Source organism: Oncorhynchus nerka, linkage group LG11 (assembly GCF_034236695.1).
Source record: "Oncorhynchus nerka isolate Pitt River linkage group LG11, Oner_Uvic_2.0, whole genome shotgun sequence".
NCBI lineage: Eukaryota > Metazoa > Chordata > Actinopteri > Salmoniformes > Salmonidae > Oncorhynchus > Oncorhynchus nerka.
The window spans coordinates 33,091,999-33,107,239 of NC_088406.1; the positions used below are offsets into that span (position 1 = coordinate 33,091,999).

The 15,241-nt window shown below is 43.9% G+C and overlaps 1 protein-coding gene across 1 annotated transcript in view; it reads left to right on the plus strand.

Moving 5' to 3' along the window:
- Positions 1–15,241, plus strand: part of LOC115136717 (neural cell adhesion molecule 1-like) — a 124,911-nt gene that overhangs the window by 84,986 nt on the left and 24,684 nt on the right. Inside the window, 1 exon segment of the mRNA XM_065024431.1 lies at positions 14,801–14,951. Coding sequence (XP_064880503.1) covers positions 14,801–14,951 — 151 coding nt within the window.

Genomic DNA, 15,241 nt, shown 5'->3' on the forward strand with positions numbered 1-15,241 from the left:
TGTTACATCTATTATTTGCACGTGAACATGTACCCAGCAGGCTAAAGGGGTTGAAATGACGTCATTAAAACCTGTTTAGCTCGCTGGCTAGGCTATTTATAGGTTCATGCTGAGTAGTTTAATACCACTGAGGAGCGTAAAGGTTGATGAGTCAAATTGTGTCAAAAACAATGGAATGGAGTGCTTGGGTTATAGTTTTAGCATTCGCCCATTTCACTGGACTACAGCAGCACGTTCTGAACAGGAGTGGGGAAGTGTTGTTCAGTTGCATGCTTGTGCAGTGTTGTTTGTTCCATCTGTGAGGTACTGGATAAGGATTTCTGTCCAAGGATTGCTTTGCTTTTTGTTGTTTTTCTATTCTGTCTGTGTCCTCTACAGGCCTCTTGGACTCGGCCCGAGCAACACAAGGTATAGCTTCTATAGTATACCCAATACCCATCACTATCTACCATATACCATGCATCCTCTTTCACTCTATTCAATTCTCTTCAACACTGTTTTCTATGGTTGCTGTAGTCATGGAAACTGATGGAGAACCTCTTATCAGTCCTTTTTGGTTTGTTAGAGTGGCTTTGCTCTGTGAACCATCATGCTGAAAAATTATCCTTGAAACCTGAATGTTCTTTTTCCTAGCTCATCCATTTTGTAGCCAGGTATCAGACAACCGGTGAAGGATTTTTGTTCCCTTTCTTTCCAGGGAATAAGGTCTAGGGTGCACAAATGATCGAGCTAAGCAAAAATTGCTTGATGTTTCCAATAGGCAACACCACCCTGCATTATTAATAAACTCTCTGTTGTTGAAAACCATAGTTCTGAAACTTTAATGAATCTATGTTCTCACGTTGCATATGAACAGAAGGAGATGCTCTTCCTCTGGACAGAATGAGATTCTATATCATGGTCTCATCTGCCATGTGGTTGTCCAGTCTTTGGCCACGATGATGATTTACAGTTGACCCTCTTTGACCTTACAATACAGACCAAAAACAGGGAACTGAATGTTCTATCTACACTACAACAAGATTGTATTAATGTGCCTGGTCTATATTTCTTCATCAAGAAACACAATAGGACCTGCCTGTACATAAGGGGTGGCATATGTGAGAGCAGCACAAGGCTGGCGGGACACTGTCACACTCTCTGGCCACCCTTTCAGCTCTGATGTAATTATCCCTGTCAGTGTTTGGAGAAGGTGGAGGGAGGAGGAAGATGGGGGTGGAATGAAAAAGGGACTGACTGCCGTGTCTGTGTTATGTAAGCGTTTCCTCAGGCATACTTAATGCCCCAGACATGCTGCTTCTGTTGAGTTGGAATACAGAACTAATGAGCGCTACTCCTCTCTTAGTTAGTTTCCCAAATCCCACCATATCCCCTTTGTAGTGCACTACTTTTGACCAGGGTCTATAGGGCTCTGGTCAAAAATAGTTCACTATGTAGGGAATAGGGTGCTATTTGAGCCACAGCCTTAGTTTGTCCCCCAGACTGGTCCCTACTGTAGCTAATTGAACAGCATGAGATGGTTCACTTGCAATGTGTGGGTGTTGAACTTCAAAGCCATGCAAAATAAAATGCAGAGGTCCCCAGAAGTTCAGCTCTTCTACGACACCTAACATACCTTAAGGGAAGATTTCGGCAGTACCTGTATGGTTAGTGAGAAAGTCCATATTGCAAATGTACGGTCCCTTACTAGACGTCCGAAATCGTTTGTAAAATTCGCGGACGGCGTCGGGCCGATCGGCAGGGCCGGACCTACCAGGAAGTCATCAAATGAACTTTGTCGGACATTCGGTTTCCGTTTTACAAAAATAATAAGATTTAGGTCATTTTTCCGCCGTCCCGGAAATTCCCACAAGAGGGCATAAGCAATCATATTGCTATTGGACAAAATATCACGATTCACGACGGGGCCTTATCTCGAAAACTGAAAATATTTAGAAGCCGAAACTCGGTGAGCGTAGGGGCGGCATAATGGGCAGTTGGCCCCGAACAAGATGGCGTCTAGGCCTCAACGGTTTTTGAGTTATGGCCATTTCTCTGGGATTAAAGGTCCAAAATGAAAATAGAGAAATTATTTTTCCACTTCACGTCAAAGTCAAGGAGCCTCCGGTGTCAATAAAAAAAGAACCAGCCATTTATCTATCGTCATTTAAGAGAAATCGTACAACGACACCTTGGTGATGTTCACGGATAGGTGTTTGTTTTTTTCAACGGTTACAGATCCAGTTGCAGGGTGTTCTTACGAATCTTTTTAAAGTGTGCTGCGGAGCTCTGCGAGATTTCTGTGATTTTCTATGATTTTCTGAAATAACACACACTCACTAAACCCTCCGTAAATAACTCAGTTCTTAACGTAAAGACTTAAAACTCAGGATTCTGTAAAGGCATACCCCAATCATGATATGAGTTTATTTATAGCTTCCTGTGCCAACCGGAAATGCCTTAAATGGTGTCACAGTGGCAGTTTCCAAGGGATAAAAAGGTCAGATCTTTTCAAAACTTCATATGTGTGATTAGGCAACCCCCATAAACTGTAAGTCAGTCATTTCTCCCAACGGATGTCAAAGAAAAGCTCTCTCTCTCACACACACACACACAGAAACACACACACAGCAAGGATGGAGTGACAAAGTGCGGTGCTTAAAGACACACAAAGCCTAAAAAGTGGGTTTGGTGTCAATTGGTATCAGTTTGGTGTCAGAATGACATCTAATTGACTGATGGACACTGACTTGCTAGTTGACTTTTGTACATTAGCAATATGTTTAAACGGAGAGGGACCATCACCAAAATGGCATTCTGAAATCAACACAAAAAATGGCATAAACATAATCTCTAGGCCGTGCCGAGTTCAACGAGATATCCCGCTTGACCGTAGCTCGCTCGGTCTGAGCGCAGCGACCATGAGAAAAGTAGGCCCAAAATTAAGCCTGCCCCACCACGTCATTTGCTTTTGGGTGACAATGAGAGAACCTTTAGGGTGAGAAGCACAATTCGACCTCAGGTACGTTCCTAAGGTCCTTCCGATCCGTGCAAGCCTAACGTTGACCGTGTGGCATTAACCCTTAATAGTTAAAAGAAGGTGTTTACTTCAAACAGTTTGCATTGACTTCTCTCCCCATAGGAATACATTGCCTGCACCCCTAAATTCAACCTGAAGTCTATATGGGTTATGAATGCCGTATGAACCTGTCTTTGGTAACAGTCCATCAGGCCAGTATGAGGTCTACCTGTGTTGATTCTAAGCTTCCTGGACCAACCGGAAGTGGTTAAAATCACCCTAAAAGTGTTTTTCCATTACCTGCCTGCAGTTTGATAGACATAGTGCATTCAACCCTGTGTAAATCAGTCAATTCTTAACGTAAGGACTTAAAACTCAGGATTCTGTAAAAGCATACCCCAGTGAGGATATGTGTTGACTTATAGCTTCCTGTGCCAACCGGAAGTGCCTTAATTGGTGTCTCAGGGGCTGTTTCGAGGGGTTAAAAAAGTCAGATCTGTCCAAAACTTCATATGTGTGATTAGGCAACCCCCATGAACTGTAAATCAGTCATTTTTCCCATAAAATTTCAAAGGAAAACTAAATCACACAGACACACAACTTGGAAGGAGGGACGTATTGGGGTTTGTAGAGACAGACAGTGCCTCCAATAGTTAGCTTTGTTCGAGCTAAAAAAGAACTGTCAGACCTAGAGTTCCGAAACTTTAGAAACCTGTTCTAGACCTCGGGTCGATAGTGCGTGGTGAGTTAGGTGGCTCTAGAAGGTTCTCGGACCGAGAAATAGCCTCGTACATTTGCAATGACTTCAATTCATTTTGACCATGACGAAAATGGCGACATTTAGAAAAGTCTCAGAGACACAAGACTAGGTGCATTGAAACCGGCTCGGCCCATAGAGACGGACCCCAACGTTTCGGTCTGATAGCTCATTCAAGGACCCCATAGCAAGGCATTGAAAAAAGTGGATTTTCAGCACCAATTAGGGTTTTACTCGGGCACCGAAGGACCTATCGAGCCAAAACTCGGGATTCGGGGTCGCCTCACATAGGCCTTCACATAATGTCCGACCTGGACCCGCAGCTAGAACGTAACTATGTGTTTTACGTTTTTATTATGTTTTAAACTAAAGGCGCTGTGAATTATGGGCCTGCTCTGACATATGTGATAGTTGGCTTCTAAATGAGTTGGAAAAAGTGGGTTTGGTGTCAATTGGTATCAGTTTGGTGTCAAAATGACATCTAATTGACTGATGGACACTGACTTGCTAGTTGACTTTTGTACATTTGCAATATGTTTAAACGGAGAGGGACCATCACCAAAATGGCATTCTGAAATCAACACAAAAAATGGCATCACCATAGTCTCCAGACTGTGCCGAGTTCAACGAGACGCCCCGCTTGACCGTAGCTCGCTCTGAGTGCAGTGACCTTGAAAAAAAGCAGAACCAAAATGAGGCCTGGCCCTCAATGTCATTTGCTTTTGGGTGACAGTGAGAGAACCGTTAGGGTGAGAAGCACAATTCGACCTTAGGTACGTTCCTAAGGTCCTCCCGATCCGTGCAAGCCTAACCCTGACCATGTGGCATTAACCCTTAACAGTTAAAAGAAGGTGTTTACATCAAACAGTTTGCATTGACTTCTCTCCCCATAGGAATACATTGCCTGCACCTCTAAATTCAACCTGAAGCCTATGTGGGTTATGAATGCCTAATGAACCTGTCTTCTATGACAGTCCATCAGACCACTATGAGGTCTACCTGTGTCGATTCTAAGCTTCCTGGAGCAACCGGAAGTGGTTAAATTGACCCAAAAGGAGTTTTGATGTACATAACCTTCAAAGGTGAAAATGACTGCATTCAACACTGTGTAGATCGTAGATCAGTCAATTCTTAACTTAAAGACTTAAAACTCAGGATTCTGTAAGTGTTTATGTCAATCAAGACATGTGTTTACTTATAGCTTCCTGTGCCAACCGGAAGTGCCTTTAATTGGGTCACACTGTCTGTTTTGAAGGGTTAGAAAAGTCATATCTCTCCAAAACTTCATATGTGTGACTAGGTAACCCTCCTAAACTGTAAATCAGTCATTTCTCCCAGCAGATGTCAAAGAAAAGCTCTCACACACACACACAGCAAGGATGGAGTTAAAAAGTGCAGTGCTTAAAGACACAGAGAGCAGGCAATGGCATTAACATAATCTCTAGGCTGTGCCGAGTTCAACGAGATATCCCGCTTGACCGTAGCCCGCTCGGTCTTAGCGCAGCGACCATTAGAAACGTAGGCCCAAAATGAAGCCTGCCCCACAACGTCATTTGCTTTTGGGTGACAGTGAGAGAACCGTTAGGGTGAGAAGCACAATTCGACCTCAGGTATGTTCCTAAGGTCCTTCCGATCTGTGGAAGCCTAACCATGACCGTGTGGCATTAACCCTTAATAGTCAAAAGAAGGTGTTTACTTCAAACAGTTTGCATTGACTTCTCTCCCCATAGGAATACATTGCCTGCACTTCTAAATTCAACCTGAAGCCTATGTGGGTTATGAATGCCTAATGAACCTGTCTTCTATGACAGTCCATCAGACCACTATGAGGTCTACCTGTGTCGATTCTAAACTTCCTGGAGCAACCGGAAGTGGTTAAATTGACCCAAAAGGTGTTTTGATGTACATAACCTTCAAAGGTGAAAATGACTACATTCAACCCTGTGTAGATCGTAGATCAGTCAATTCTTAAATTAAAGACTTAAAACTCAGGATTCTGTAAGTTTCTATGTCAATCAAGACATGTGTTTACTTATAGCTTCCTGTGCCAACCGGAAGTGCCTTTAATTGGGTCACACTGTCTGTTTTGAAGGGTTAGAAAAGTCATATCTCTCCAAAACTTCATATGTGTGACTAGGTAACCCTCCTAAACTGTAAATCAGTAATTTCTCCCAGCAGATGTCAAAGAAAAGCTCTCACACACACACACAGCAAGGATGGAGTTAAAAAGTGCAGTGCTTAAAGACACAGAGAGCAGGCAATGGCATTAACATAATCTCTAGGCTGTGCCGAGTTCAACGAGATATCCCGCTTGACCGTAGCTCGCTCGGTCTTAGCGCAGCGACCATTAGAAAAAGGCCCAAAATGAAGCCTGCCCCACAACGTCATTTGCTTTTGGGTGACAGTGAGAGAACCGTTAGGGTGAGAAGCACAATTCGACCTCAGGTATGTTCCTAAGGTCCTTCCGATCTGTGGAAGCCTAACCATGACCGTGTGGCATTAACCCTTAATAGTCAAAAGAAGGTGTTTACTTCAAACAGTTTGCATTGACTTCTCTCCCCATAGGAATACATTGCCTGCACTTCTAAATTCAACCTGAAGCCTATGTGGGTTATGAATGCCTAATGAACCTGTCTTCTATGACAGTCCATCAGACCACTATGAGGTCTACCTGTGTCGATTCTAAACTTCCTGGAGCAACCGGAAGTGGTTAAATTGACCCAAAAGGTGTTTTGATGTACATAACCTTCAAAGGTGAAAATGACTACATTCAACCCTGTGTAGATCGTAGATCAGTCAATTCTTAAATTAAAGACTTAAAACTCAGGATTCTGTAAGTTTCTATGTCAATCAAGACATGGGTTTACTTATAGCTTCCTGTGCCAACCGGAAGTGCCTTTAATGGTGTCACAGTGGAAGTTTCCAAGGGTTAAAAAGGTCAGATCTTTTCAAAACTTCATATGTGTGACTAGGTAACCCTCATGAACTGTAAATCAGTCATTTCTCCCAACAGATGTCAAAGAAAAGCTCTCACACGCACACACAGCAAGGATGGAGTGAAAAAGGGCGGTGCTCAAAGACACAGAGAGCAGGCAATGGCATAAACATAATCTCTAGGCCGTGCCGAGTTCAACGAGATATCCCGCTTGACCGTAGCTCGCTCGGTCTGAGCGCAGCGACCATGAGAAAAGTAGGCCCAAAATTAAGCCTGCCCCACCACGTCATTTGCTTTTGGGTGACAGTGAGAGGACCTTTAGGGTGAGAAGCACAATTCGACCTCAGGTACGTTCCTAAGGTCCTTCCGATCCGTGCAAGCCTAACGTTGACCGTGTGGCATTAACCCTTAATAGTTAAAAGAAGGTGTTTACTTCAAAGAGTTTGCATTGACTTCTCTCCCCATAGGAATACATTGCCTGCACCCCTAAATTCAACCTGAAGTCTATATGGGTTATGAATGCCGTATGAACCTGTCTTTAGTAACAGTCCATCAGGGCAGTATGAGGTCTACCTGTGTTGATTCTAAGCTTCCTGGACCAACCGGAAGTGGTTAAAATCACCCTAAAAGTGTTTTTCTATACCCTGCCTATAGTTTGATAGACATAGTGCATTCAACCCTGTGTAAATCAGTCAATTCTTAATGTAAGGACTTAAAACTCAGGATTCTGTAACAGCATACCCCAGTGAGGATATGTGTTGACTTATAGCTTCCTGTGCCAACCGGAAGTGCCATAATTGGTGTCTCAAGGGCTGTTTCGAGGGGTTAAAAAAGTCAGATCTGTCCAAAACTTCATATGTGTGATTAGGCAACCCCCATGAACTGTAAATCAGTCATTTTTCCCATAAAATTTCAAAGGAAAACTAAATCACACAGACACACAACTTGGAAGGAGGGACGTATTGGGGTTTGTAGAGACAGACAGTGCCTCCAATAGTTAGCTTTGTTCGAGCTAAAAAAGAACCGCCAGACCTAGAGTTCCGAAACTTTAGAAACCTGTTCTAGACCTCAGGTCGATAGTGCGTGTTGAGTTACGTGGCTCTAGACGGTTCTCGGACCGAGAAACAGCTTCGTACATTTGCAATGACTTCAATTCATTTTGACCATTATGAAAATGGCGACATTTAGAAATGTCTCAGAGACACAAGACTAGGTGCATTGCGACCGTCTCGGCCCATATAGACAGACCCCAACGTTTCTGTCCGATAGCTCATTCAAGGACCCCGTAGCAAGTCATGGAAAAAAGTGGATTTTCAGCACCAATTAGGGTTTTGCTCGGACACCAAATGACCGATCGAGCCGAAACTTGGGATTCGGGGTCGCCTCAGCTAGGCCTACACATAACATAAGAAATGGACCCGCAGCTAGAACGTAACTACGTGTTTTATGTTTTTTTTATGGTTTGAACATAAGGCGTTGTGAATTTTGGGCCAGCTCTGAAGTATGTGATAGTTGGCTACTAAACGATTTGGAAAAAGTGGGTTTAGTGTCAGTTTGTATCAGTTTGTTGTCAGAATTATATCTAATTGACTGATGGACGGTGACTTGCTGGTGACTCTTGTCCATTTGCAATATGTTTAAACAGTGAGGTACCATCACCAAAAGTGACATTCTGAAATCAACCTTAACGAGCCATTGAGATGAACCAGAATCACTGCCCAGCCATCCCGAGTTCATCGGGCCAGTCAATTTCACATTCCTGCAGGGTTTTTATAGCATGACAAATTCGTGATGGTACCTGCCCATTGAAACATATTGCAAATGCACAGTGACTTTGCAAAAGTGAGAAAACATAAACAAATGGACATGATGAAATCAACACAACGAGTGATGGAAAGGTACAACTATCACTGCTCGGCCATCCTGTGTTCATCAGGCCAGTCAATTTTGCATTTTTGAGCATGTCAAATTTCATATGGTAAATGCCAATTGAACCATATTGCAAATGCACGCGCACTTGCAATATGATTCAACAGTGAAAAACATCACAAAATGGACATGATGAAGTCAAAACAACGAGCGATGGAAAGGAGCAACTATCACTGTCAGGCCATCCCGAGTTTATCTGGCCAGTCAATTTTGCATTTCTGCAGGATTTTTGAGCATGTCAAATTTCATATGGTAATTGTCCATTGAACCATATTGCAAAATGCACGTGCACTTGCAATATGATTCTATAGTGAAAAAACATTTACATTTACATTTACATTTAAGTCATTTAGCAGACGCTCTTATCCAGAGCGACTTACAAATTGGTGCTTTCACCTTATGACATCCAGTGGAACAGCCACTTTACAATAGTGCATCTAGGTCTTTTAAGGGGGGTGAGAAGGATTACTTTATCCTATCCTAGGTATTCCTTAAAGAGGTGGGGTTTCAGGTGTCTCCGGAAGGTGGTGATTGACTCCGCTGTCCTGGCGTCGTGAGGGAGTTTGTTCCACCATTGGAGGGCCAGAGCAGCGAACAGTTTTGACTGGGCTGAGCGGGAACTGTACTTCCTCAGTGGTAGGGAGGCGAGCAGGCCAGAGGTGGATGAACGCAGTGCCCTTGTTTGGGTGTAGGGCCTGATCAGAGCCTGGAGGTACTGAGGTGCCGTTCCCCTCACAGCTCCGTAGGCAAGCACCATGGTCTTGTAGCGGATGCGAGCTTCAACTGGAAGCCAGTGGAGAGAGCGGAGGAGCGGGGTGACGTGAGAGAACTTGGGAAGGTTGAACACCAGACGGGCTGCGGCGTTCTGGATGAGTTGTAGGGGTTTAATGGCACAGGCAGGGAGCCCAGCCAACAGCGAGTTGCAGTAATCCAGACGGGAGATGACAAGTGCCTGGATTAGGACCTGCGCCGCTTCCTGTGTGAGGCAGGGTCGTACTCTGCGGATGTTGTAGAGCATGAACCTACAGGAACGGGCCACCGCCTTGATGTTAGTTGAGAACGACAGGGTGTTGTCCAGGATCACGCCAAGGTTCTTAGCGCTCTGGGAGGAGGACACAGTGGAGTTGTCAACCGTGATGGCGAGATCATGGAACGGGCAGTCCTTCCCCGGGAGGAAGAGCAGCTCCGTCTTGCCGAGGTTCAGCTTGAGGTGATGATCCGTCATCCACACTGATATGTCTGCCAGACATGCAGAGATGCGATTCGCCACCTGGTCATCAGAAGGGGGAAAGGAGAAGATTAATTGTGTGTCGTCTGCATAGCAATGATAGGAGAGACCATGTGAGGTTATGACAGAGCCAAGTGACTTGGTGTATAGCGAGAATAGGAGAGGGCCTAGAACAGAGCCCTGGGGACACCAGTGGTGAGAGCACGTGGTGAGGAGACGGATTCTCGCCACGCCACCTGGTAGGAGCGACCTGTCAGGTAGGACGCAATCAAGCGTGGGCCGCACCGGAGATGCCCAACTCGGAGAGGGTGGAGAGGAGGATCTGATGGTTCACAGTATCGAAGGCAGCCGATAGGTCTAGAAGGATGAGAGCAGAGGAGAGAGAGTTAGCTTTAGCAGTGCGGAGCGCCTCCGTGATACAGAGAAGAGCAGTCTCAGTTGAATGACTAGTCTTGAAACCTGACTGATTTGGATCAAGAAGGTCATTCTGAGAGAGATAGCGGGAGAGCTGGCCAAGGACGGCACGTTCAAGAGTTTTGGAGAGAAAAGAAAGAAGGGATACTGGTCTGTAGTTGTTGACATCGGAGGGATCGAGTGTAGGTTTTTTCAGAAGGGGTGCAACTCTCGCTCTCTTGAAGACGGGAGGGACGTAGCCAGCGGTCAGGGATGAGTTGATGAGCGAGGTGAGGTAAGGGAGAAGGTCACCGGAGATGGTCTGGAGAAGAGAGGAGGGGATAGGGTCAAGCGGGCAGGTTGTTGGGCGGCCGGCCGTCACAAGACGCGAGATGTCATCTGGAGAGAGAGGGGAGAAAGAGGTCAGAGCACAGGGTAGGGCAGTGTGAGCAGAACCAGCGGTGTCGTTTGACTTAGCAAACGAGGATCGGATGTCGTCGACCTTCTTTTGCAAAATGGTTGGAGGAGGAGGATTCGAAGTCATCTGGACAGAGAAATCAACACAACGGGAGGAGGCTCGGCCATCCTGGTTCATCAGGGGGGACATGAGGAGGATTCAAGAGGGAAAAACATCACCAAATGGACATGAAGGTGGCATGATGAAATCAACACAACGAAGATGGAAATGTACAACTATCACTGCTATCCTGTGTTCATCAGACCAGTCAATTTAACATTTTGAGCATTTCAAATTTCATATGGTAAATGTAAATGCACGTGCACTTGCAATATGATTGTAATCACATCACATCACCTAATGGACATGATGAAATCAACACAACGAGTGATGGAAAGGTACAACTATCACTGCTCGGCCATCCTGTGTTCATCAGACCAGTCAATTTAACATTTTTGAGCATTTCAAATTTCATATGGTAAATGCCAATTGAACCATATTGCAAATGCACGTGCACTTGCAATATGATTGTATAGTGAAAAAACATCACCAAATGGACATGATGAAATCAACACAACGAGTGATGGAAAGGTACAACTATCACTGCTCGGCCATCCTGTGTTCATCAGGCCAGTCAATTTTGCATTTTTGAGCATGTCAAATTTCATATGGTAAATGCCAATTGAACCATATTGCAAATGCACGCGCACTTGCAATATGATTCAACAGTGAAAAAACATCACCAAATGGACATGATGAAATCAACACAACGAGTGATGGAAAGGTACAACTATCACTGCTCGGCCATCCTGTGTTCATCAGGCCAGTCAATTTTGCATTTTTGAGCATGTCAAATTTTATATGGTAAATGCCAATTGAACCATATTGCAAATGCACGTGCACTTGCAATATGATTGTATAGTGAAAAAACATCACCAAATGGACATGATGAAATCAACACAACGAGTGATGGAAAGGTACAACTATCACTGCTCGGCCATCCTGTGTTCATCAGGCCAGTCGATTTTGCATTTTTGAGCATGTCAAATTTCATATGGCATTTGGCCCCAAAAAAAGTGACTTTTGACTTTGACTTTTGACTTCCTATGAAATCATATTGTAAATGGACAAATCATATTCCTTATGCACAAGTAAAAAAATAAATAATAATATGATATTAAAATACAACTAAAGTATGTTGATACAGTTCTTATACGTGTGTAATTGACACAAAATTTGAAAGAATTTCGAAAAACGGTCCAGAAAGCACTTTTTAAGGGTGTGTGAAGTTTTTTCCAAAATTTTGACATTTTTGACTTTTGACTTTTGACTTCGTATGAAATCATATTGAAAATGGACAAAACATATTCCTTATGCGCATGTAAAATTTTTTATTTTTTTTTATCATAATAAAATTGGACAAAAGTATATTCATACAGTTCTTACACATGTGTAATTGACAAAAAAATCGAAAGAATTTCGAAAAACGGTCCAGAAAGCACTTTTTTAAGGGGTGATAAGTTTTTTACAAAAAATGAATTTTTTCAAAATGTTGCTTTTGGACGTTGACTTGGGTTACATATCCAATATGAAAAACCACGGTGGAGCGGATTCGCCACCTGTTGAATTTTTAAAGTGTTACAACTGGCAATTGCCATATGGCATTTGCAATATGCTTTGCATGAATCAACGCCGAATTGGGTGGTATTGGACAATGTGTATATGGTTTGTCCGATGCCAATGACTCATTTTTACCATTCATTTTTGTCCAATACAGGGGGGTCTTCCCTTACATGAGTTAACAGTGCTTTGGACTGGCGTGAGAGTAGCAGACCCAGACTGTTCAGTGTCAACAACAACATCAAGAGTAGCAGACCCAGACTGTTCAGTGTCAACAACAACATCAAGAGACCCAGACTGTTCAGAAGACCCAGACTGTTCAGTGTCAACAACAAGAGTAGCAGACCCAGACTGTTCAGTGTCAACAACAAGAGTAGCAGACCCAGACTGTTCAGTGTCAACAACAAGAGTAGCAGACCCAGACTGTTCAGTGTCAACAACAAGAGTAGCCGACCCAGACTGTTCAGTGTCAACAACAACAACAAGAGTAGCCGACCCAGACTGTTCAGTGTCAACAACAACAAGAGTAACAGACCCAGACTGTTCAGTGTCAACAACAAGAGTAGCAGACCCAGACTGTTCAGTGTCAACAACAAGAGTAGCAGACCCAGACTGTTCAGTGTCAACAACAAGAGACCCAGACTGTTCAGCAGACCCAGACTGTTCAGTGTCAACAACAACAACAAGAGTAGCAGACAGACCCAGACTGTTCAGTGTGGTATGTTCAGTGACAATGTGTATATGGTTTGTCCGATGCCAATGACTTACCATTCATTTTTGTCCAATACAGGGGGGTCTTCCCTTACATGAGTTAACAGTGCTTTGGACTGGCGTGAGAGTAGCAGACCCAGACTGTTCAGTGTCAACAACAACAACAAGAGTAGCAGACCCAGACTGTTCAGTGTCAACAACAACAAGAGTAGCAGACCCAGACTGTTCAGTGTCAACAACAAGAGTAGCAGACCCAGACTGTTCAGTGTCAACAACAACAACAAGAGTAGCAGACCCAGACTGTTCAGTGTCAACAACAAGAGTAGCAGACTCAGACTGTTCAGTGTCAACAACAAGAGTAGCAGACCCAGACTGTTCAGTGTCAACAACAACAACAAGAGTAGCATACCCAGACTGTTCAGTGTCAACAACAAGAGTAGCAGACTCAGACTGTTCAGTGTCAACAACAAGAGTAGCAGACCCAGACTGTTCAGTGTCAACAACAACAACAAGAGTAGCAGACCCAGACTGTTCAGTGTCAACAACAACACGAGTAGCAGACCCAGACTGTTCAGTGTCAACAACAAGAGTAGCAGACCCAGACTGTTCAGTGTCAACAACAACAACAAGAGTAGCAGACCCAGACTGTTCAGTGTCAACAACAAGAGTAGCTGACCCAGACTGTTCAGTGTCAACAACAAGAGTAGTCGACCCCGACGTTAAAGGTTACGTACATGACTGTTTATTTAGACCTTGTGTATCTGGCGTTAATGAATTAAAGTAATGTATTTTGAGACGAACATCAATCCTATTAGCCATTAGCAGGGTTTCTGCTCTAGTTTTAATTGGCACGGACTTGAATGTATCGGCACGCTATGTTTTTGCCCTCTTCCCCATTTCACATGCTTTGGTTCTCCTTCTGAACCCTTATTGTTCTACTTCTGAGTCTTAACCCTTTATGAATTTAGTCAGCATGGTGTTGCTTTAGAGTTACAGAGACAGTGACAGTTTGCACTGCTCTGACTAGGTAGCTAGTTCATTCTGAGGAATAGAATCATTTTAGTGAGTTGACATTTCATGGATCAACCACGGGTTTTGTACAGTACTAGAATGCCTGCCCTATAATATGTATACAGTAGATGTATGAACTATACATCAGACAGTATGTTGCTGTTGGAAAACACAAATAATTCAACACTTAGTATGTCAATATATTATTAATGTCTAGTTGAATTTGGCACGATAAAGTGAACCACTCAGCAGGCTGTGTGTGTAAAAGTGCAAGCTAGGCATGTTATCTGTCCACAGGAACCACTACTATACACCAGTAGCGTTTAACAGGCTCAGACCTAAATAGCCTGCAGTATCTGATTTCAGCCACCTCACTCTACAGCCATTGTGTGAAAAGCTCTTGATGGCTCCATCCATACAGCTTCTTGAACCATTAGTGATGTGCTCTGCTACTGTACACATCTCTACTGTACAATACAGAGGGTTGTGATGTTTCTCTACAGTATCTCTGTCTCTCTCGTAAGGGCAGGCCATGTGTCGTGTCATCACCTTTTGATGTTACAGCCATAGGAAAAGCACTCAGTGCTACAATGGTTTGTCTCCAGGCTCAGAGTTCAATGTTACTATGATATAACTACATAGTGTTATAATGTATTGGTTCTCAATAATGAATGGATCACAATGGGGTATGAGGTTAACATTGATGTACTGCAAACAGAGGTCATTTGTTGCTTGCTACCCTGTGATTTCCTGCCCTATAGAGTCTGGATGGGAACGTCGTAGTGAGGAGTGATGCTCGTGTGTCCTCCCTCACGCTGAAGTACGCCAAGTTCACCGACGCTGGCCAGTACCTCTGCTCTGCACGCAACGCCATCGGAGTGGATTCTCAACCCGCCTACCTGGAAGTCCGCTGTAAGAGCTCTTCATGTCACAGGGCTGCATCTGAAATGGCATCCTATTCCCTATAGTGCACTACTTTTGACCAGAGCCCTACACCCTATAGTGCACTACTTTTGCCAGGGCCCATAGGGTCCCAAAAGTAGTATACTATATAGGGAATAAGGACGCAACCACTGTCTCTAGTGTTCAGTCTTCATCAGGCCTGGCATACTGCCTGCAGCTTCCAACATTTGAGCCAAAACCTACTCTTTTAAATATTTAAGACAAAAGACAGCAATCTCTTATTCACATTGCTGGTTCAT